Source organism: Oxyura jamaicensis, chromosome 2 (assembly GCF_011077185.1).
Source record: "Oxyura jamaicensis isolate SHBP4307 breed ruddy duck chromosome 2, BPBGC_Ojam_1.0, whole genome shotgun sequence".
NCBI classification, from domain to species: domain Eukaryota; kingdom Metazoa; phylum Chordata; class Aves; order Anseriformes; family Anatidae; genus Oxyura; species Oxyura jamaicensis.
Window position 1 is genome coordinate 79540905 of NC_048894.1, and position 23895 is coordinate 79564799.

General features: G+C 39.8%; 1 protein-coding gene across 1 annotated transcript in view; it reads left to right on the forward strand.

The window, feature by feature from the left end:
* The window catches only part of PHLPP1 (PH domain and leucine rich repeat protein phosphatase 1), a 132482-nt gene that overhangs the window by 77355 nt on the left and 31232 nt on the right, over positions 1 to 23895 (forward strand). The window contains 4 exon segments of the mRNA XM_035317690.1: positions 10122 to 10288; positions 18559 to 18705; positions 19255 to 19485; positions 22122 to 22324. Of these exon segments, the coding sequence (XP_035173581.1) occupies positions 10122 to 10288; positions 18559 to 18705; positions 19255 to 19485; positions 22122 to 22324 (748 nt within the window).

The window sequence follows — 23895 nt, forward strand, 5'->3', positions numbered from 1 at the left end:
TTTAAGAGTTGGCTACGTGACTAAGGACATGGATTATCTAGCTAGTGGAAAAAGGATTATCAGTCCTCCACGTTCCAAGGCATACAATTGAAAGGGGACATCGACATCTATCTCAGAAATGTAGTATTGCGTAGCTTGAGTAGAGATGTAGTATAGGATTTTCTTTTCTTGAAAACAGTGAGCACCACTATACATATTGAGATGGGTTATCTGACCGTGCAGAACTAACCCCACCTCTTCTCTGGGAGACCAGGAAGTGTGTTGACAGCTTCTTGCAACAATTATTTCCTGCTGTAGTGCTCTGCTCAGTGGGGCAAGTAGAGGAGGAGAGGTGATGAGAGACGAGGACTAAATAATGCACGACTGCTTCACGTAAGCTGCCTCTGCAAGGCCACATGAAATACAGGTAGATCACGATGTACAGGCACAAGCCACTTTACTGGTCCTTTGCTGAGTTCTTCTCAGGCTGAATTGTACAACAGCTGCTGTAGTGCAGCATGCTTAGTGGAGAATAAGCTCTTGTGTGTGGCTTAGATGCCAGGGTAGATTTGTACCTACACATGCACATACAAATAAAGGCTGTTTAAAAAATTACGAATGTCCAAAGCAATCCTTGATTAATAAAGATTCAAATTTATGAGTTTTCTCCTCTGTGCCTTTGTGTTTTCCCTTCTCTGTTTCAGTCACCTTTGTCTTCAAGTCTGCAGTGGAAATGTCTGTGCTGTTCCAGATGATCAAAGCCTGCTGTTAAAAAGGATAGAATAAATGATGATGTCAGTGTACATGATGTTTAAAAAGTTCTAAGAATAGCAAATTCAAGGGAGAAGGGCATGCTGCCATATTGGTCTTACTTTTTTCATGTCAGTGCAGAACATGCTGTTCATAAATTCATTTGCGCCGTGAAACTGGCAGAAAACAAACAAATTTCAATTTAATTTATCCTATGCAAATAAGTAGTGAAGGAACCCCTGTAGCCATCTTTCTTGAACTTACTGTAGAAACTTATCTGAAATAGCAGTACAGATTGAACTTTTTAGCATTTTTCTCTAAAGTTGTCCTGCTTTGACCAGCTGCCTTGCTCATTATTCTAGGTATTTTTTCAGTACAAAAGCTTCGAGATACGAGAGTACATTCTGCAGTGTGAGTCTGAGCTATGCGAAGAAGGCAAAATTGATCTATTACTCCAGAAATAAGATTTTATTTCTGCTGGGGAAAAATGGTTTGAGTTCTGAATACATGCAATCTTGGTGCTGTAGACAATATTTATATAAACAAGAAATTCTATAGAACCTAAAGAATAACTCTGAGCCTGGTTGCAATTCTGAAAATAAATTTCCAAAATAGGAGAACAAAATAATTGGTTTGTGTGAGTGTTTTACAGTTTACAGGAATGGTGCTGAGGACATGCAGTGAGCAGCAATTGAGGGTTGCTGAGAGACATACCCTCATCCACCTTTGAGGTACTGGAAGATAGTCAGTTGTGGGACTGCCTTTTCCTCCAGTGCAGAAATTTCTGTTCATTAATTAGTGATGTCTAATAAGCAACATCTGCTTGTGCATATAGCTCCATCTATTTCAGATACTGCCACCTGTTAACAGATGATTTGTTCATATAGGCGTGGTCAACCAGCAGAAAGTTTAAAGTGTGGATTCCAAATTCACGGTGGAAAACAGACTTTGCCGAGCTTTTTAATACAAAGCACGGCCTTCAGCCTGTAAAGACTTGAAGCCAGTAGTCTCATGGTTAAATTAGCCCTATGTTGTACCTTCTCTGGCTTGCCCACTCTGAATAACCTGTTTCATATGTGTTACTGGATCCTCCAAGGAGCTGTACCATCCTTACAGAATCCATCATTGGAGGGATTTTTATTACCAAACCTCAATTTTCTCTGTAGGTATTAAGGACAGGCATTTCTAACACTGTTCAGAAACAGCTCTGAATATACACATCTAAATATAGATGTGTATATATATATGGGGAACTCTACAGAGAACTGTTGTATGCAACAAACACTATTTTTTTTATTCCTTTCTGACTGTTTTTATAACTGTCTTCCTCCATGTGTTTGATTATACCATCATAATATGGGGTTACTATGTTCATGTGCATGCTGGGGATGGGTTGGACGTGAGGGGTGTGCCAGTCACTGAAAGGGCGACTGCTGTAGCTGGCTTCTTTCTTATGCTAGAAGTGCTTGGAGGCTTGAAAATGAGTCTTTCTACCCCTATGACGTAAGAGTAAGTGTAGTATAATGCCAACATCAGTGACCCATTGTGGAAATAGCCTTTCATGAAATCCAAGGCTCTGCAGAAGACTTGTTTTAAGAACAACTGTCTAGGTTTCTTTAAATTTGTGAGACTAAGTAGAGCATTAGTAACCTGTTTGTAAGTGTTCATTCAACTTATAGTGAATTAAAAAAATCCCTGAGAGATTTTCTCATTTTTTTGTTGTGGACAAGGGTTTTTGTTTTTTGTTTTCCCTTACTTACAGGAAATGTAATGACTTTTTGCAAAAAGGAAACCATTTTTTTCCTCTAATACCATAAAATGACAATATTGAGATAATGCCTTCTCTAAAAATAGATCCCTAAAAACAAAACCACAGCTTCCTTTTAGCAGTGATTACAACTACTGTATCATAAACAAACCTGGTTTCTGTGTGGAATTTGACTTCTTTTTTTGTGTGTACGTGTGAAATCTTCAATATTTAGGACCTTTGCTCTGCAGTGATATCTGGGCATTCGTGCTGTAGGTGGCCTCTAGTCAAAGTCTGAAAGCAGGTGAGGCAATGCAAACTTGAGGCCAGTTTGGTTTCCCTTTTGACTACAACACTTGAAAGTATTCCTCCTCCTCTTCCCCTGCAAAACCTATCCTTTTGTGCCTTTTATGGTTAGAGGTCAGTTGTGTTTTGGAAGTTAACTTCTGTTCATTGTAGCATCTCTTCTAATAGTTCAGGGGGGAGCTTTGTACCTGGGCTCTTCTGGTTATTTTTTCTGCATTAAAATAGTTGAGCTGACTCCAAAATGGTGTAACTAGTGACCAAGGTTTTCCATTAATTTTGGTTCTAGCCAAGCAATGGCTTAATTTTTGTTTCTTGCTGAAATTTAGAATCTGTGGTCCTTGTTTTAGACTTCAGTTAAGGGTATTGAAGTTTTGCAGCCACAAGTGAGAATGGAAAACTAGGTTTCACCCACACATCTGGAAATATCATTCAAGTAATGTCCTTTGAAGCCTCTAAATCAGGTTCTGATATTGAAGTTAATTTGTGACGTTCCTGCATAAATGCAGGGAAGTTTAACCATGGCTTACAGCTAGCAGCTCCATGAGGTGTTGCAGTTTCTACCTTTTAAGGTATATTCATTTCAGGAGGATCCCAAATTATTTTCAGTAGCCTCTTGTGGAAGGAGGTGGGAGTGAGCAGGGGAATGAAGCTCCCCAGAGTTTCATTAAGAGCAAAATGTCTGTGCTGAACAGATCCCATGAGACTGGGGGAGGCTGCAAGGACTGGCATACTGCGCAGTACTTCGTTACGTACAAGGTGATAACTGAGTTGGTTTTGAAATTGAATGACTCTAACACTGAAAGCATTTATGACCAAAGTCTATCAGGGAGGGGGAAGAAAGGAGAGGCATTACCAGCGAAAAGTAATCTTAGGGATGTTCGGTCGTCTTAGGTGGCTTATGCAGTTTGGGGAGAAAGAGGAAGGTCTCCACAGAGAAGATGGAATGAGTGCTGCAGACTAGTTTTAGGCACAGGGCCAAATAGAGCTATATTCATTGTTTGTATTACATAATACTTGGGTCAGAAGGCCTTTAAAAATTGCCATGAAATAATGGTGTGAGGAGAGTTCATCTTACTGTAGAATTAATCCATGTGATAGTGTTTGCAGCTATGTAGGAGAACCTATGTCAGAAAATGGCGGCCTAGCATAATGGCTTACTTGACAAACAAAACCCAACAACAAACCCAGCGAAGGCAAATGGCAAAGCCCTCTCCTTCTGGGACAGGAGAGATGCAGGCAAGTGAACTGTGGGAAGTGCTGGCAGTCCCACTGGCAAGTCAGAAATCTGTAGCAAACACTGGAAGAAAACCTTTGCTGGAGAGCTGTTCGTTGCATAGCCTGCTTACTGGTTGTACAGCTGTTTGTCCAGCTAAAAACTTAAGTCTAACACAAGTTATGTGGAGAAAATGAGGTATTTCTCAGTTTTGGTGAGAATGACCTGTTTTTTTTTGTTTGCAACATTTCTGATGAATAACAGATTGCTTTCAGTCAAGCTGTTTTAAGGATGTTAATATTCCTTGCTCCACCAAATGGAGATTCACATGCCTGAATTATAAGAAGCTTAATGCTACAGCTAATTACTGTCCCTTAACTCTGAGTCGCATCTTAAGCCTTGTCCTTGCCAGGGGTCTTATCAGTGTGAACATCCTGAGGTGACTTACCACCAAGGCAGCAGTGTTGATATCGCTGCCTGTGCAGTATTAGGGTCTCACAAGGAAAATGGCTCTTCTTTGAGAGGGAGCAAAAAATACTCATGCTGTGGAATAAATGACTTCAGACAGTCCCAAACATGTTGAAACGACAGGTGGCTAATGTCATCTCTCTGACAAATTCTCGCTTTCAAGATTATGACGCTTAACCTGGGTCATTGATTTCCACATCTAAGATTTTTTTCCTGGGCCTGTATCATGCAGGATAAAGGAATGCAGCTTCTGCTTCGTTATCTCCGAATAGCCTCCCTCCACGCACACTCAGGCTTGTTACTACTGCTTTCATTTAAGTTCCTACGGCTGTGCGTAACGTCCAGAAGTCAAAGCAAGCTGTTTCTGCATGCTGTATACGTCTTCGTTTAGAGGTAGGGAGAGGAGAGCAGGGGCAAGCAGAATGATTTTTGTGTCCCTGAGTCTCATCAGCACAAGGAGTTTGCTGGAGATTTCAGGCTGTGAGTTGTGCTGCCTCTCCCATCTGGATAGGCAGCTACTGCTCTTATCTATGCCATTGCCTGTTGGTTGGTAATGTGAATGATTGAGGGGTTGTCAAGCCTCTGCTGAGCTCCGTTTTCTCTTTCCAAGGCCCTTAGCTTGAGTCGATATGCATCTAGTTTGATGTCTGAAAGAAAACAAAAAGGACAGGCAAGAGAAGCTGTGACCTTCCCACCCTTTGGACTGCCTCGATTTTTCAAAGTTATCTCTTAAAAATGGAAGTGTAAGGGTTTAAAGCAAAAGAAAACCTTTTTATCAAACCCCTCGTTAAGGTTTTTGGCATGAGTTTGTTCGCCACTCTGCATGCTCCCCCAGCTCTTGGTGCAGCGGGGCACAGATCTGTTCCCTCGCTGTGCAGTCGGACCCGTGGGGCCTAGCAGCTGAGTGGGGCTGCGGCACTTGAGCAGGGAGGAGGATTAAGCTTTGAAACAAGGTCGGTTCTGAGGAGAACTTGTGTGCTCTAAGTGGTTAGTTGAGATACTTCGAGTGTACGTACCACTGTTTAGTTAAGCCTTATGCATGTGTTGGTGGGGTGTGACGGTTATCAAGCTGTTCAAAAACAAATCCTCGAGGAGAAAAATTATACTACTTCTGTATTAGCATGTCTATAGCAGGTGTAATTTAACATCATCAACTCTGTTCAAAACAGACTGAGAATTTGGCTGCCTTTACAGTGTGGGCTGTTTAGTTATTTTAATTGTCTTCTGTTGAAGTCCTAAATAGTAATTTCTTATCTGAATAGAGCTGTAGGGAATGGGCTGAGGGTAAACAGGAAAAAGACATAATTACATTGGTTTAAATTCGCACCACAGGTCACACCAAAAGATGGGCTTGTATAAACAAGGCTTGTGTTTGTCCATACAGCTGGGTTCAGCTGCTCCACTGCTGAAATCCATTGTCAGCGACAGATCATTTTTGTAATAAAGCCAAAGCTTTAAAACAAAGGCTTTAATAAGACTTGTTGCGTAGCTCGGTGACAGAGGTAGTATTATACTGTTGGACAAAGCAAAGCAGTTTTTTAGCCCTGTGTAGCCAGAAGGGGTGAGAATATCGGTTGATACAAATATTTTTCTGTATTTTTATTGCCAGCTGCTAAAGAATCACAGTAAACCCATACTACATTTTTGTCAATTCTGAAATAGTTTATATTTTTTAAAATAATAAAATAAATACCTTGAAACCTTTTGCCTTTAAGGTACTGTTGGCGTATGTGAGTTGCTGTTCATACTCATAAGCACCATTGTGACACAAATAACATGTTTAAAAATGAGTTTTTGTACCTGGGAGGCTCCCAGTTCTTTTCCACTTCTGCAGATCTCAGATGGGCAGCAGCAGGACACATGCAGCAGGCAGAGTTCTCCAGCAGCATTACCTGCAGTGGTATTTGTAGAATAAAGCTGCACCTGAGTGCTGCTGGAGGAAATCTAAGATCGTGACAACAGGTTTTCTTGATAGTTGCAGTGGGTGGATACAAGGCTCTGTCATACAGGTACTGTAGGTTTATACCACTTATTTGAAACTCTATTTCAGTATGCTGGACTCACATGAAGACCCAAAAAAGAACTTTAAATACTGAAGGCCAGGGCTGCACAACTGAGGCTGCGCTTGGCCATACCATATTACTACTACTCCAGTATTAAAATGTGAGAATTCACAATGAAATGATTGACTGTAGTGTTTAAAATCAGATTCAGCAAATGGAGAAGAGCCACGTGTTTGCTCCTGTTTCTTTGTATTTTCAACGATGAAAAATCAACAGAAAACTGGTACTTCAGAAGCACAGATCTTGCTATGTGTTCAGGCTACGCTGTTGTGAAGCTGTTGCAAGTCTTCCTTTTCTGGCAGACAGACAAGGATTCTACAGCTTCTCTGGTACAGTGACTGAGATGCTGTCACACGCCATCATCAAGGTCATTCCCCCAGCCACCTTCCCCATTTTATTAGTATAGGAAATGCAACAGAGATTTCATGTGAAAACAAGTGTCAAGGATGTATTCAGATTTGGATGTGTTTAGATGGCATTCCAGAGGGGTTGGTCTGGACAGTGGCTTCACCCTGCTTGGGGAAGCTATGAACTGTGCTTCTTGTGTTGGTGTTGCTTATTTTTGTGCCTGTATGTGTACGCATGCATCAAGTGTATAAAACAGTTATACTTTTATTCTTATTTTTTTCCCAAAGAAAACACCTAACAAGCCATAATGAGAGCTTGGTGTTTGCTCCGCATCGATCCAGAAAGTACTTCTCTCACATCTTGCTACCACACTGACTCCAGTGCTTTTGTTAGAGCGCAGGCCTGTTGAACTCAGCCCAGATAAATTGTTGGTGTATTTATTTACAGTGGAATGTCTCCTTTTTCTTTCTTCTAGAAAAAACCCTACTTGCTGCAGATAATGTCCCTTCCTAAGGATGCTCTTTATTCTTTGACTGTGAGGGGTATTCTAGCCAGAGATTTCTTACCTATTATCAGTGGTTCTCTGCAGCGATTCCCCACAGTGAGCTGGAGAAACGCAATGCTTTATTATACACTCTACTATGTTGTAGAAGAACGCTTTGCAATAAACAATAGCAAACAAACACATGTGCTCTGAATAAACGATAGCAAACGCATGCATAGTCTTGCTGCGTTTAAGTCAGTTTAAAAGCAAGATTGAAATATCCATTTATTGTTTTTTTTGCCACTCTTCTTTGTTTTTCATCTTTTTCCTCTATTCTCTAGGAATTTGTTACAGAGCAGTACTGAGCAATGAGAAGAGTAAAGACTTTATCCGTGCCTATGAGAATAGCTGTATTTGTTTATATGACTGTTCCTTGTAATGATTCAGAAGTTGATTCTTAGCATACTGCCTTGGTAACAAAAAAGACTGCAATAAAATTACAGTTGATTTCAGAACTAACTCGTTTTAACACATATTTAACTTTCACAATTATCTGTGGTAGGGCCACCGTGGAATATGTATCAGTTTTATGATTAATGAAATTCTTTGTATAATAAGGTGATTGCTTTGAAAAACAAAACCAACAAAAATAAAACCACACACACAAACAGAAGCTATAACTTGTAAAAACAAAATTACTTTTAACAGTTTTTTTTTTTTTCCACAGATGTGGAAGGCTTTAACAAAGTACGTGCATTCTTTTTTTGAGACCACAGCAGAATTTGGGTTTGTTGGCTCACTTGGAGTTATCAGCTCTGGTATTTTAAACATTTTAGTGTGACAGGCCTTGCTGAGCTCTGCTGGGTTGCTTATTACTGTTCACACTGCATTCCAAACAAGCAGTTGAAGCAACAGTATGTGTAAACATCACACCTGAAATTACATGTTCTCCTTTTTAATTTAATGGGTGTCAGTGCTTTTTCATCAGTTGTTTTCTGTGTGAGGAGAAGCATGCCCTACTGGGCAGGTTCTGGCACCATAAATAGACCGAATACCTAACTTTCAGAAATGACTGCTGAGAATAGCCTATGAATAATTTTTGTCTAATACTACAAGAGGAAGAAAAATAGTAGCTACGGTGACAAAAGGACTGAACTAATTGAGTAGCAGAAATTCAAGCATTTTAATGGATGTGGGAGGACTGGATTATTAACGGTCACATTAGAGAAAAACACTGCACCGTCTGTTCCTCTTGAAGCTTATGGCTGTGTGTTTGTAATAGAGACCACTTATCCTGAGCCTTGTGTAGCTTACATTAGAGAGGAAAAAAAAAAGGGGGAAGAAAAGGAGTCCTTGGCCTTCCTTTCAGTGGCAAGCTACTTCACTTATGCCAGCAAAAAAAAAATAAATAAAAATCTGTTTCTGTGTTCAGGGCCCTTCATAGAAAAGGCTGCATCTCTGCCCAGAAGATTAGATGCTATCTCCTTCACTGGAGTTCAGAGGCTCTTATAAACTGCCACTGGGCTTTGTTTGAGGATTTCTTGTTTGTTTTTCTTTCTTGTCCCTTAGATGTGGTGTTTGTACTTCCAGAATCATAGCATGCGAGGCCAATCAAAGTGCCAGTGGCAAAAATGATTGCTTCTCTTGCAGTGAGCAGCCAACAGAACACGTCACTGTTTGAGCACTGTTTGTGCGGCCCGACAAGTCTAAGATGGTAGTGAACTTGTTTGCTTTCTCTCCTTTGATCTAAGCCATGTCTGCTCCAAAAACATCTTTTACTCTTCTAGCAGTTGATCGCTCCTCCTTGCCCACCATCCTCACTGTATTGTATTGCGTACTTTCTGGTGGAGGTAACTCCATGGCTCCCAAGACTTTGAAAGAATTTGCTTAATAGTATTGGACAGAAAATACAAGTAACAATTCTCAATGGCAGTGGTTTTTTTGTTTGTTTGTTTGTTTTAATTAAGTAAATAAAGTGGCAGGTTGTAGTTCACTCAGTTGGAGATTTGGTAAGGTGCAGAGTTTGTTTGAATTTGCTGTCTATAGATCTGTGTGGAATGATGTATGTATGAAGCCCTTTCATAGAGTGATTTCTTTGGCACCTGCAGACTTCTTTCTGGAGGAGTGGTAAGCTCCCAGATCTCAGTTTTGTCCTCATCACATTTTTATCAGTTACCCTTGGCCAGTTTTCTAATTTAGCAAGAAGAACAGTATGCTCAGTGCTTTGCTGCTGGTCAGATACTTTTTCCCAGTAAGATGTAAATGTGACAAATTATTTTTTTTCTGACGTGTAATACTGAGATAGGTTGATGGCTGTTATCCCCTTACCTCTGCTCACCTTTTGCCTTGATATACTGACCAACCATACCACGATATAGAGGATTAGTGCACTTATATTTTTGCTGCTGTTACTTGCTAACCAAAGGACTAAACTAAAGTTTATGTGAGATCTCTTACCTATTTTTCTGGTTACAGAGTATCGCATAACTTTCATAGATGAAAATGAATTTACTTTGCATAGTAGTTTGACAAACCTTTGCGCTTTCCCCCTGCTGGCCATCTGTGGACCTGGTTTTAGCACTGAGTTGGAACAAGATTGTGGGTTAACTTCTACAAGTGATGTAAACGGCATTGAATTAGCTGCATATGCTGACACGGACTTGTGCTGTGGTTAAAAACAGTTTATCTCATGCTAGTAGGGCTGAAGGAAATGCTCTTGATTTATTACAGTATTAATGTATTGGTGTACCTCTTGACTTCCAGGTTGCATCACAGCGCATAAGCTCAGTGGATCTTTCATGCTGCAGCCTGGAGCAACTGCCTGCCAACCTGTTTTATAGCCAAGACCTCACTCATCTCAATTTAAAGCAGAACTTCCTGAGGCTAAACCCTAGCCCATCTACAAGTAGAGCGCTTAATGAATTGCAAAGGTAAGGTCTGCTGGTTCTACTGGTCTTCCTCTGCCCTTGGAGCCAAATAACCACTGGTCTGCAAGAACTTTCCTAAAGTGATGCTGGTTTAAAAAAAGATTACCTCCTCTTGTGAAGGAATAGATAGACTGTAACGCTTCAGAAATGGGTTAACTGTCTGCTGGCTAGAAACAGACCAGCTTTCATATGAAACTCAATGTTTTTCTTTTTTTATGAAAACTATTTTTGATCTAAAATGCAGTGTTCAGAATGCATTACTTTACACCTACCTACTGAGGCTAGGCTGTAATCCTTCAATCTGTTACTCGTGCGAGAGAATGACTTGCTGAGTTGCCCATCAGCAGCTTTCTAGGTAGGGACAATGCTGTGTGTGAGTTCACTTCAGAGTTTGTTTTCTCTCAAGCAAAGAAAGCCCTGATTTAATAAATTAAGCCAGATTCCTGTCATCTGTCTTCTCTGTTCAAACCTCATCTTTTCCGAGTAACTGTGACCTTCCAGGTGTTCTGTCCATTGCAGCTCATCAAGAATGTAAGAAATGGATGGACAGGAGCCCTGTAAGTGATCTGAATGATTTAAGGTGTGAGTCCCAGAATTGTGAAGTCAGCAGTCTTTCTGTATGCTGGAAGATTTATGTTTCCATAGAAAATATAAGCCTGTTATTTTAATTTCAGTAGTAACTGAATTGCAGAGTACCTCTGGATTGTATTTGTGCATAGTCCTGTTCAAATGAAATGTTTTCAACCACGTTTCTACATCCCTTTATCTTAGAAAAACAACCAAAAAATGCAAGATGAATTATGTCGGCTGTTGTATTTTATATAATTCCAATTTTCTTCTAGAAAAACAAAAATTTGGCATAATGGAAGATGAATGAACCCAGCAGGTCTGCTTTACAAACAAAGCAGGCAGTGCTTCCAAGAGTTTTTGAACAGTCTGGAGAGGAATACTGGATTAAATGTTCTGTGAATATTGGTGTAGATCTCCAAACAACAAATAGAATTTTAGCAGAAGTCAGATGATGAGCACAGACAATTAATGAATATTTTAATTTTTATCACTTTCCTTTTTTAAGTATTAGAAAGTGTACAGGAGATACTTAAATATTTTTGTCCGTGTACATACAGCTAACTCTGTCTGGGATTTGAAAGCATTTATAAATAACATGGTGGGTGATGTTCTTTGTTTAACATTCTCTTGGTGCTGCAATTGTAGGAACAGCAAATAAGTCTTGCTGAAAGCATTAATAAATTATTAACATTTTCATTGCTAATGTGGGCCTAAATGTGTAAGTGTGAAGGAGTTCAGTTTACCAAAAAAACTCCTGTTTTCTGCAATTCTGCATAAGGAAATTCTGGGGAAGTAGCAAAACAGGTAGCATGAAACAGATGAGCCTCTTTTTTTTTTTTAAAAAAAAAAAAAAAAAAAAAGAACTGGTCCTATTCTGTCAGTGACTGAGTCTCCTCTACCTCCACTGCTTTGACCTTGCTAAGAAGGCACTGGAAGGTCCATGAACTTCTGGAGCAAAGGTCTGAGTGATTAGGAAGGATAGCTGGGAGCATTTCAGTGGATCAGAGCAGTGCCTCACAAGCTCTTACCCTTTGGCTCTGACCTTCCCTTTAGCACTGCTGATGTTCTCCAGCCTTATCTTCATCCAGCACAGGTGGCAGGAAGTAAGTTTGGAAGCTATTTACCCAGGAAGTAAGTAGCTGGAAGCTGCTGCTGCTGTTCCCATTGCTCTGCAAGTGGAAATGATTTTGTAAGATGGTAGCTCCTGCTGAGCGCTAAAAACACTTTTCCAATTCTTTCAGAGCCCCATCAGTTGTCTTTTGCCTCCTAACAACAGCAAAACCTCAGACCTGGCCCTGGAGCGTTTTCCCTAGCTATGTTCTTTTCTGTCTTAAGAAACACAATCCTGGCTTCTCCTCTCTGGGGTGGAAAAACTTGAGTTTTCCTTGTACTGCAAAAAAGCTTTGAGCCAGCTTGACTACTGCTATAAGTCTACTTTAAATCAATGAGTAAAACCACAAATATCTAGCAAGAAAGGAGCACTGCCTTTGAAATTATTAGTGAGTCCTAATAGTGAAAGCCTGCACAAAACAAGGGAAAGTCAATCATTCATGGAAACACAGGTTGCTAGTTGTCTGACATTGTTTTCCACTTTTTCCTCTAATAATATAATTTTCAAAACTTTGGGGGTTTTATGAGGTAAAAGTAGACTGGATAAACCAAAAAACCATTTTTTTCACCCATGTTCTTTCAAACCACTGCAAAGCAACTGTAAAATCTCTGTTGTTCTGATCTGTTACTGTTGGCTTTTATAGAAAATTGTCAGTTTTAATTGCAGCCACACACGGGGCACAGCACCAGTGAATCAAGCCCAGAAGTATTTAAGGCTCTAGAAATATCCATGTGCTTAGATGTTGTGAACAAAATGTATCGGCATTTCATATACCTAGCCTTCCTGTACAATTTTTAATAGAATCTGGTTGGCAAGGCAGTCTAGGAAAACTTGTCTTGCTATAACCAGCTCTCAGTGCTAGCTGTTCCTCTTAATAAATCACTTTAGGTGGTAATTTAATAGATGTGCAGGGATGCTAAATGTCAAAACAAAAGGCATGTCAAAGAAGAAAATACCAGCTTTTCAACGACCCACTGAGTAGACTCTTAGAAGCAGCTTGGTCATAGTAGTGAGGTGCTGTGAATTTCTGTGCTGAAATTTCTGTGCTGAACTGTCTGAATGTTGAGAAGTATATACAGCATCTGTATTTTTTTTCTTACCAGGGAAAATACATATTTCATAGTACATGTGAAAGTAGTCTGAAAATTCCTGTGTTTGAAGAACAACACAGGAGATGTTGGTCCTTGTTCTCCCTCACTGTAGCTTTTATAAAAGGAAAGCAACGGGGATTTTTGGGGGGCGAGAGGGATCTTAGTTGAAAGATTGCCCAATTGGTGGCTTACTAGAAGATGATGACACATTCTGTGATAATATCCCAATAGAGTCAGAATTTGTCTTAAAGCCCTTGGGGTTTTAGCCACTGTATACTACAAATGGAACAACTGAAGACATTCTGTTGTCTTAAGTTGTCAAAAACTTTATTGGTTACACTTTTTTGTTTGTTGATAACATTTTTAGCCATAAAGTTGAGAGTTGTGTACACTGTTTCCAAAGCTTGTTCCCTTATCTACAGTGAAACTTCATCTCTTTCTGAAATGTAAACAAGAATTCAGGAGTAGTAGTTTTGCAGAGTACTATCAATTTAGGTTTGAAGCAAATTAATAAATTGTAGTCTTTACTTACTGTTGCTCTGTTTCAATGGGCTAGGCCCATTTTATTCATAATTGTTTCAGTCAGTGCTGTTGGAAAAAGCTGTTTACATCAAGAGTACTGTTTCCTTGTTAATATTGAAAAGGAAGTTGCCAGCATGTGGATTTTCAATATAAGCCTATCACAGACTTCAGAGCTAATTAAAAAAAAAAAAAAAGAAAAACAGGGGGATGTAATAAACCAAAAAGTTTGCTTTAACAATAGCAAAATGATGCTTGCCAATTTTATCTGAATAACAAGTTATTCTTCTGATTGTGGCTGTTAATTACTAACAGTGATTATATGGGTTTTTATCTCAAGATCAATGGGTATCTTTTCTTTCCTACAGCCCCTTTAGAAATCAGCTGTTTTCTCTGGCATCTCAGCTGGGATTCTTCTGGGCTGCTGGCAGTAATTTGAAGTTGCTTCCATAGGGTATGAGAAGGCTAGCGAAATTTGAGATATCGATACAAGTTTCTGAAATTCTTTGCTACTTCCAGCCATAAGATAGCTGCTTTTAATCTGAAAACCCATAACTCGGGCATCCCCATGCTCTCCTTACAAACTTAGAGTGCAGTAAATAGGTGTTTGAAATGCAGTCATCACTCGGAGAACGTTCATGTTCCCAGACAGTGAGGCAGGAGCAGTGTCAGTGACCTGACTGGTGTGAACCCAGCAGCTAGGCTTATCGTAAGTCAGGGTGGGGTGTAGTTAATTCCTAGCTCGACCCTACAGGTTGAGGAATAGGGAAGAACGTCTCCAGCCTGCCAGTTGCTTGGTCTTAAAGTGCAGTGAAGTGCTGCTTGAGATTATCACATTTAGTGTGTGAAACTGAGGTTACAGAATAGTCGAATGGTTTAATGATGTGACATTTATGAAGGTGGAAACTCGTAGTTCAGTGCCAATACTTGCCAGGGTGTTGCTGGGCAAGCGAGTGCAATAGTTGTGCTAGTAAGCGATGCTGGAGCTGAGGGACAGTGGTGTTGCTGCTTGAAATGGTGTTCAACTGCCACCACGCCCCAAATACTGGAGATAGTACTGGGAAAGCAATTGCTTTCCTTTCCTTTGGCTGAGCTCCTTACTGAGCCATGCGTTCTGGTTTTGGTGCAGTAATCACCAATGTTTAAATGCTCTTGGTAAGAGTGAGGCAAGACTGGTTTTGTCAGGCTAGGCCTTATGGCCTAGTAGCTCCAGTAGCTGTGTATGGCCATTTCAAGCGTGCGTTTTCCCCCCTCCAAGCATACTGGCACACAAGTGCTGTACTGCGTGATTGCTCTCTGGTGTACACCAAGTAGATCTGAATTTGAAGTTGGCATATCAGCACATTGCTTTGCCATGACAGGAACTGCTCTTGTTAGCCCCTCTCCTCATTTTGCATATGTCAAACTAAAACCACTCCTGAAGTGGCAGCTTCAGGATTAAGTTGGTGGGCTTTTTTGGTCTCAATTATGGCAATTAGTGTTCAGTCATGTTGCATGTTTAAAGGAAAGGGTTGACGTGTCAACAATTTGCTCTGCCTTAAAATAGGACTCTTTTTTGCTAGGGAAGTGAGTATTTCTGTACTGGTCATTACAATAGAAGGTCTGGCAAGCTAACTGAACGTAGCGTGTCAAGCAGTGCTGTTCTTTTTTTTGAAGGTTAACAAAATGTAGAACTAAGGAAGGTGGAAGGTTACACTGTCATGCCTCAAACAAGCAATTCTTTCCCACAGGACGTGGGGACAACATCGATGTGTTCCCCTGCTTCTGGGAGGAATCAAGATCTGGGGGTGAGAAAACAGCAGGGATGTTGTTCTGTAAGATGTTTGAAGCCTGACACTGCAAACTCAGCAGCAACAGAAAACTGGAGTCTGTAAAATACTTTTTCTCGTACCTTATTTATATCCATGCTACAAGTGCTACTGGTGCTACTGACTATAAATCTATCCAGATAGAAGAAGCGCTATAAACAATTGAGAATTTTAATATGCGGCATGGCAGTGCTCCATAATGGGACTACACTGCTCTGTTTGTGGTGTGGATAGCATGAAGTGAGTGACCAGAGATGAGAGGCAGACTAAAGACTTTAACTTCGGGCACGTACCTGCATGTTCTGCCTAGAATAATTTTGTAATTATTATCTCCATGAGAAGAAATGTGACTTTGACATCTTGCAAGTGAACATGTTTGCAGAGTAGGAAGAAAATGTCCTGTCAGTTGTCTTAAACCAGCCATTTAATACTAACCAAGTTTAAATGTCTGTCTTTCAGATTTTCTTTAAATATTATTTAACAAGTCAGCTGTGTGGATTATTTGACAGGAGCATTATATGTGTGTTTTCAGTGAATACCCAGTACTGGTACTACTGCGCATCCTCCCTTACATGTTATATAGATCAGTTGACCAGTCTGGTTCATGTCCTTAGTAATCAGATTAGCTAAAAGTTTAACATACAAATTAACTCACAAAAGACCCTTAATAAACACATGTTAAAACATACCCTAGAATAGTAAAGATGTAATACACAGACAAGTAATTTTTTCCCTTTGACATAAGACAATTTTCTACAAGAATGCAGAAAATCTTGAAGCTGAACACTGCATTGGAATTTCTTGATGTAAACAAACTTCTTTAGCTTCCACCCTTCCTATCTCCCCACCCCAAATCCTCTTTCCTCTATCTAACAGCTTGATCTTTGGTAATTTTATCTCGAGATTGTATTTGGAGTCTTCTAGTAGCTTGTGGTTTTCACTTGTTTAGTGAGCAAAAGCCCTGAACTCTTCTTGAGGCTCTAGAGTGGCACGAGTAAAGCCTCTAGCCTATGTGCTGGTTATTAAATCGGTTAATTCTTTTTTTCATGGTTGACTTGAAAGCTGGAATGTTTGCATTTTGCGGCTTCTCCAGCAGCTTTTACTTATTTTTGACCTCGTGTTCACCACTACTTTAGCACTTACTTAAATTCTGAAAATTTCTCATTTGAAACGCCATTTCTATAGGCCTTCGCTTCTCCTGCTTGGAGCACTTATACTGTATTCGCACTTGACTTTGAGGAAGCTGTGGGACAGCTGTTCCACCACAGAGTCACCCCCGGTTTCAAAGCAATGATGCATCTTTGGCTGAACTCTACAGTTGTCTTCAAGATAAATGCAGTACTGTGAGTTTTAGTTCCAGGTTCAGGATTTTTAAGCCCCTTCTCTAAAATAGAGGAATAGGAAGGTATTTTATTCAAAATGGTGTTTTTTCTTTTTTTTTCTTTTTTTTTCTTTTTTTCTGGCTAGTACCCCTCATTAACATTAGCTGGCTTACCCTAGCCTTTTTTTTATATAGTTCTCCCTCTAGAGATGCATTAGTCATTGTTTCTGCACAGTAGCATTTTTTTTTTTCCCTGCAGCAGTAATTTGATTGCAGGATTTCATTTAGTTTCTGTCTAACTCTGTTCCAAACTTCTGCCTCCAGCATAGCACAGTTTGTTCAAAATCTGTGATAACTGGCCATGATTTTTCGTTATTTTCTTCTCCCATCTTTGCACCAAAATAGCAATAGAGAGCACAGCAATCCCATGTTTGTTGGAAGGCTCTGTAAATATTACGTGTATTTACAGTCTGTACTTTGGGGTTAAATCCACACCCCCATTGATATGAGATCCAAAAGCAATAATTAACATTTTAATGCTGAGTTTTATTCAGTGGCATGAGTTTGATTTGGCTGATACTGAAGGTTGTGTACCAGTTAATTGAAATAGCTGGTGAGGGTTTTTAAGAGTCTTCTTGTGTTAAAGCTTTGTAACCTGTTCAACGCTTGATGTGTTTTCTGTCCTTCTTTTCTGGCTGGGCAAAGTCCTTTGAGGTGAGAATATGTTGGGCTTTGAGGTGAGAATATGTTGGGCAATGCAGAGGCTATGAATGCATTGGCACCTACTATCAGAGATCACTTTCAGGAAACAAAAATGTTCATAGGTGCAGTTTTGCTTCCATGACTGTGTTATATAAAAGCCTGCTCGCAGAAATAAAGGACTTGAGAGTTAATGAAGGGAAAATTAAATCTAAATAAAATGTCCTGGCATAAACCATGCCAGAGAATAAACTTCCTCCCATCTATCGGAACCCGACACAGACCTTTTCATTCATCCATTTACTTGCCTTAGGCATACCTCCCAGTGGTTGTTAGGCAACCATAATAATGTTGCTGAACATTCGGGCTGGCTAATTGGATTGCCCTCTTCTTGTATGTGGTTTGGTTTTTTTTTTTGGTTCAAACAGTCTTTTGGTCATTTCTAATAAGGCGAGCACATGCAAGTTATTTCTTTGGCTGACTAGATAAATCAAGGAGATCTTAAGAGTTCTGAGGCACGTCGAGGACAGAATTTTGGAATTAGTGTGACATCCCAACAAATAGTATCTAATCAAAACCCTGAGGATTTGTCTTGATTACTATAGAAGTCTTGCTAATTATTGCTTTAATTCAGTACACTTTCCATTTCTGTTCAAACCAACCTATTTTGATGACGTTTTTGGTTGAAAGGCAGTATCTATTTTCACAAATGGAGCTGAACTGAACCAGAAAAAGGTACTGTTCAGCTTGGTGGAAAAGTTCCTGCACCTTGTAACCAGTGTTACTAGGGTGGCCTTACTAGCAAGGAATGTGTTCAGAGATACAGCAGCGTTTCAGTACGGGATCAGGTGCAACAGAAGACCTCTTCAGAAATGGCATATATCGTACGGATGGCAAGGGTCTGTTCTGTGTTACTTGTAGACATTTAGTTCAGGAGGGCCTGTTTCTCCCATGCCAGTTTCACGAGTGAACTCTTGCAAGGTGCGTTGAACTCGAGTGTCTAGAAGTTTCCACGCTTGTTCTGAGTACATAAATAAAAAAGACATGCATTTTTAGTTTAAATTACCAAACTTACCTTGTATTAATTATTGCAAGGCAACCTGGTATGTTTTATGCTCCACTTCTTTCTCTTTTTTTTTCTTATCTCTCTGTAGATTCACTAAGTTGAAGAGCCTTAACCTCTCCAATAATAATTTAGGAGACTTCCCACTGGCAGTCTGCAGCATCCCAACCCTGACTGAACTCAACGTGTCCTGCAATGCCCTTAGAAATGTTCCAGCAGCTGTAGGCGAGATGCACAAGCAAGTACTTTCTTAAAACTTTACATACACTGCCTGATAGTGAAGGCAACAAACACTTTCATGACTCTGTATGTCATCTTGCTATGAAAAGTGATTTAAACTTAACTGGGTTGTGTCACAGCAAACTGTCTTGTAGATCTGTGTTGAAGCACTTGTGAGCTGCAGGTAGAGGGGAAGCACCTTTTGTGTCTTGAAGCTCTTCCAGTCCCCAGTATTTGGTACAAGGGTCAGCTTTTATGGTGAAGAGGATCTTTAAATGTCCTTGATGATGTCCTTCAGTCATCACATGAGCCACAGTTGTGGAGATGTTTGAAGATGTGATGTTCCTACTAGTGTGGCCTGCATTTCGTAGTTACCAAGGCTTTTAATTGTGCAGTATTTTCTGTAGCAGATGTTAAAGCAGTATTCCTTTGTTTTTATTTCTTCTGCCTTTTTGTATATTTTATTTCACTGTAACCACAGCAGATTTGTGTGTTTATAGGAAGGAAATGGGATTTAACAGGTCACTCACTTTCTTTGTTCTCCCTTTCCCTCTCCTGCCTGTAATAGCTTGCAGACATTTTTGCTGGATGGTAACTTTCTCCAGTCCCTTCCTGATGAATTGGAGCATATGCATCAGCTCAGCTATGTGAGTCTGTCCTTCAATGAATTCACTGACATTCCAGGAGTATTAGAAAAGCTGACTGCCATGGATAAACTCTGCATGTCAGGAAACTGTGTGGATACCCTCAACTTACAAGCATTAAAAAGGATGCCTCATATTAAACATGTGGACCTAAGGTAGGTATTTGAAAATGGGGCAGAATAAGTGAATCTACATTATAGGTGTTGAAACAGTTTCTCCTATGTCATAATATCCCCTGGGTATGAACCTGTTGTGTTAATCCATTGAACCATGGACTGTGCTGTTAACTCACAGTACTTGCAGAGACAGCACTCTTCTTTGAGGAACAGGTAACATGTAGGTTAGGAAAACAATGTTACCTGTTCCTCTTCTTTGATGAACAGGTAGCATTGATGGTTAGGAAAGTGAGTTTTGGAGGAAATTAATATTTACAACAAGAGTTCAAAATGAAACAGCCTGGGACACTGGTGACTCCTGCATTTCTAGTTGGTGCTGTACTAGCATAGTATAAATGATAGCCCCTGACCCCAAAAGCTTCTGTTTGAAATATTACAGATGTGCAAGATGATGAAAAGGTAAACTCAGAGGACAAAACCAGATAGTTTAATGTTTCTTGGTATGTTACAAAGCTTAGTCCACAATTAGTAACATTATTTTATCAATGTTTTCAGCAGATTGTGAAGAGATTCTTATTGCATGTGGCTCTGGTCTGTGTTGGTTATTTCTTTTTACTGTCCTTGGACAAACCAGATTCTGTAATCAGCTCAGCGAGGCTCAGCCTGGACCCTGAGGTCCAAATAATAACGGATCTTGGAACTGTTTAGTTAAATTAAGCTGTTGAACCTAAAACTTAGTGTACTGTACTGTTGCGTAGCTGTTAGACTTTGGATTCAAGGAAAGGCCAGCATAAACATGTGCTAGTTAAGAAAATAGCTAAGCTAGATTAATGAATTCTCAAGTGTGTTTGGTGGGGTTAAAACCTGTCTGTGAGTTTGTATGTTATCAGAAAAGACAGAGACAACGCCCATACAATTTTAGCTTTTTTTTTTTTTTGATTCACTTTCTCAAGTCCTTCATTAAAGTCCAAAATTTAATTGATGCAGTTCAGCACTGTGAAGGCCATACATTATGAAAGTATAAAGCCATAAAAGCAGGGCTATGACTTCTTCAAGGTGTCAGCCACCTGATTCTAGAGCCTGATCTCAATGGTCAGGAGATGCATAGAAGAAAAAAAACAAGAAACCTCGATTTTTATCTTTAAGTTATCTTTGTTGTCTTTCTAGTCAAAATTAATCCATGTATGTTTTAGTTCATTTTGGATATGTTCAGTGACATGCATGTTTTTAATCACTTTTTTCTTTTTACAAGCTGTTGTTTGAGGAACAAGGGAAAAGACAAGAAGCCCCTGATCACAGAAGGGAAACAGAAGCTTTCACATTCTAGGCCCATAGTGGCACTGTGGTGTTGGTGCTTTTTTCAAAGATCTTCTGCTTCCCATTTGTGTGGGGTCTGAAGGCTGTAAAAAGTAAAGAGAATCTTGAAATCTACACCAGCTATTTCAGTGGTTCAGCTTTTAGTTAATGTAGCAGTACCGATCGGGGTTTCAATAGCATTAGCTTTTGGCCTTGGAGTAGAGATGCTGTGGTTGAGATTGCCTTGAGTTCCAGCTGTGCAGTTTATAGAGCCCTTTCATTGTCTGCCACATCCTTTCTGCACCAAGCAGTGAACATTAGTTCTTTGTAAAGCTGCCCTGGCTATTTCATGTCAGATATGTTTGTAAACTGTACTTGCTGTACTGTGAAGTGTTTTTGCTTCAGTGAAATCAGAAGCAAGCACTGTCTTGTAAATTGCAAGCAGAAAAAGAAGCCTGTGATGGTGGAGGGCGCAAATCCCTGATTTATTTTAATGGAAAAATGTAGTTACTTTGAAAATAGAAAGCTGTTATGCAGAGGACAACTTCTGAAAGAATGAGCAACAGCAAAACCTTAGGTAGGTGCCCTCATCCTCACTAGGGAGGCATAATGGGCCAACAGAAGTTGATAGACTGATTTTAGTGTTTTGATCAGGCCTGAGAATTTGAAACTGAACTCGTTGAAGTGCTCTACCATCTCAAATATTGCTGTTACAAATAGTACTATTTCACTTGTAACTTCCCCAGAAATTGCTGACTATTGGCAGCTTTAAAGCACTGCCGTAAAGCTGTGATAAAACCTATTCACTCTGACAGCCTTCTCTTGGGTTTTTGCTTTGTTTTCTTTCAACCCCCTTTTTCAGGTCTCTGAATTTGCTCACTGTGGAACATGGTGAAGCAAGAGGCAAGTATGGGAATTCATAAATCTCAGTTTGGCCTTTCAATAAGGCAGGAGACACCAATATTTGCAGATTTCTCATATCTATCAGACCTTTCCAGCTGACGCTCATGATACGCCTGCAGTTTTATTTTCTTTTCCATACTGTCAGGCACAAGTAACAGCCAGGTCATCTTTTATTTTTACAGACACAATAAAAATAATACTTACCTTCTTGCAGAGCTTTTTATCAATGTTTTTCAAAGTAGTTTAGAAAGGAACTCAGTGTCATCGTTCCTTTTGTCATGATGGATAAAACAACAGAACCGATCCATCTGGCTTTTAAAACTCACAGGATGTAGAGAAAAATATGTACAGTCAAACTTGATCAGAACCTTGAAGCATGCTAGTTTAATCCAATGCAACCGATTGTAGAGTGAGCATTAGTTTGTCAGCAGGGTCCTGTCATGTAACTATATTTAATCTCCCTTTTTGTCTGCAAGATTAAATTCAATTAGGAGATTGGAGGCTAATGAAACAGACTTTCTGCACCATGTGACCCAATTGGATCTCAGAGACAACAAACTTGGAGAGCTGGATGCAACAGTTTTTAACAATGTTGAAGTGTTACACTGTGAACGAAATCAACTGGTAACTCTCAAAATCAGCGGATATTTTCTTAAAGCCCTGTATGCTTCCTCGAATGGTAAGTGTGTTTCCAGGGCAGCTGTCTTGTCAGACAATTTCTGGGTCTCTCTAACTGGTTCTCAGTGGGATGCTCATGGAGTACAATGCACGTAATTGAGAGGAGTCAGGAGGCTCTTGACATGACTCCAGGATAAAAGTTTTACATATGGTGTGTGATGACTTTTGAATAACACTATGCTACTGATTTGGAGCTCTCAAAATTGTGAAATCTTAAAATTTGGACTGAAATTCCCCTCTTTGTCAGCAGGGAGGGGTCTTGAAATTGTCGTTTCTTTGGGCTATATTAATATGTTGCTTTACCAAGGATAATAAGGAATTTGCTTCCCTCTGGACTTAGTTTGTACAAGTGGCTGTTTTTGAGACAAACAAAAACCATGTATTTTTGCTACTACTTTTAGATACTTACTCTGGCCAGAAAGCTACAAATTCTATAATGAGTAACTTCATTTGTATTGTATAATAAAAATTACATGGCCTTCTCCAGTTGAATAAGTCCTGTGTTCCATTAATAGGATTTGTTTAATCTGTCTGTAGAAGCTGCTGTTACTTAAAATACTCGGTTTTCACCACCATTTTTATTGTTTGGACTAGTTTGGTGTGGAATAAACAAAACACAAGCTCAGAGAGCTGTGAATTTGCTGAACAGTCTGCACTGTCTTTAAAAGGCTGTCATCCTAACGATATCCAGGCCTGTGCCTTCATTAACTATTCATGCCAGGATCTTTGTAGCTAAGAAAAGTGAACATAATCTGAGCATGTGCTGTGCAATGTGAGCTGAGAACCCAAGCTGGTCTGGATCTTGCAAGCAACAGCCTGTTTGGTCGGGTAGCCGGCAGGAAGAGCAAGGCACTCTCTTCTTTGCACCCTCAGCCACCATGTTTTAATCTCAACATCCATAGGGACTGTGACGTTTGTTCCATTTTCACTATGGTGAATTTTCTGTAGGCTTAAATACATGTCTGCTGGATTTATTTCAAGCTCAACGCTAAGCATTAGCTACCTAAAAGCTTAGGACATGAAACATTGAAGCAATCAAAACATATTATTACTAGCTGTAGATGAGAAGCTGTGAGAACTCTGTAGGGCTACTTGAGTGCAGAAGCTCCACAGCAATGCAAAGGCTTGTATAGTGTGTGGAAAAATCCTCCATGTCTTGCCATGACCTGGAGGACTTCTGTAGCCTGTAGTTCCAGAGGGGGGGAATCTTCCTTAATCTTCCTTCTTTGTCTGTACTATTGGTGACCTGGTGAAAAAAACAGAGTACTGACTGTTCTGGCTGAAGAAGACAAAGCAGGGTGACAGAGGTGAAGTTACACCGCTGGGACAAAAATGGAGAAATAAAAATTTGCTGTGAATTTTTTTTAATTCTCCATTTTCTCTTTTCTGTTCAGTTACGTAGTGTCTGTCATAGCAAGTGCAACCTGATGTAGCTAGCGTACCCAGATATAATAAAGAGGAAAAAAAGGCCCGAATCTTGAGAAGCATTTTTAGTTTACTGACTGACTCAGAAATCTATGGCTGTTAGCTGCTTGAAATACTTAGTACAGAATAGCAAAAGTGAAAAGCTTT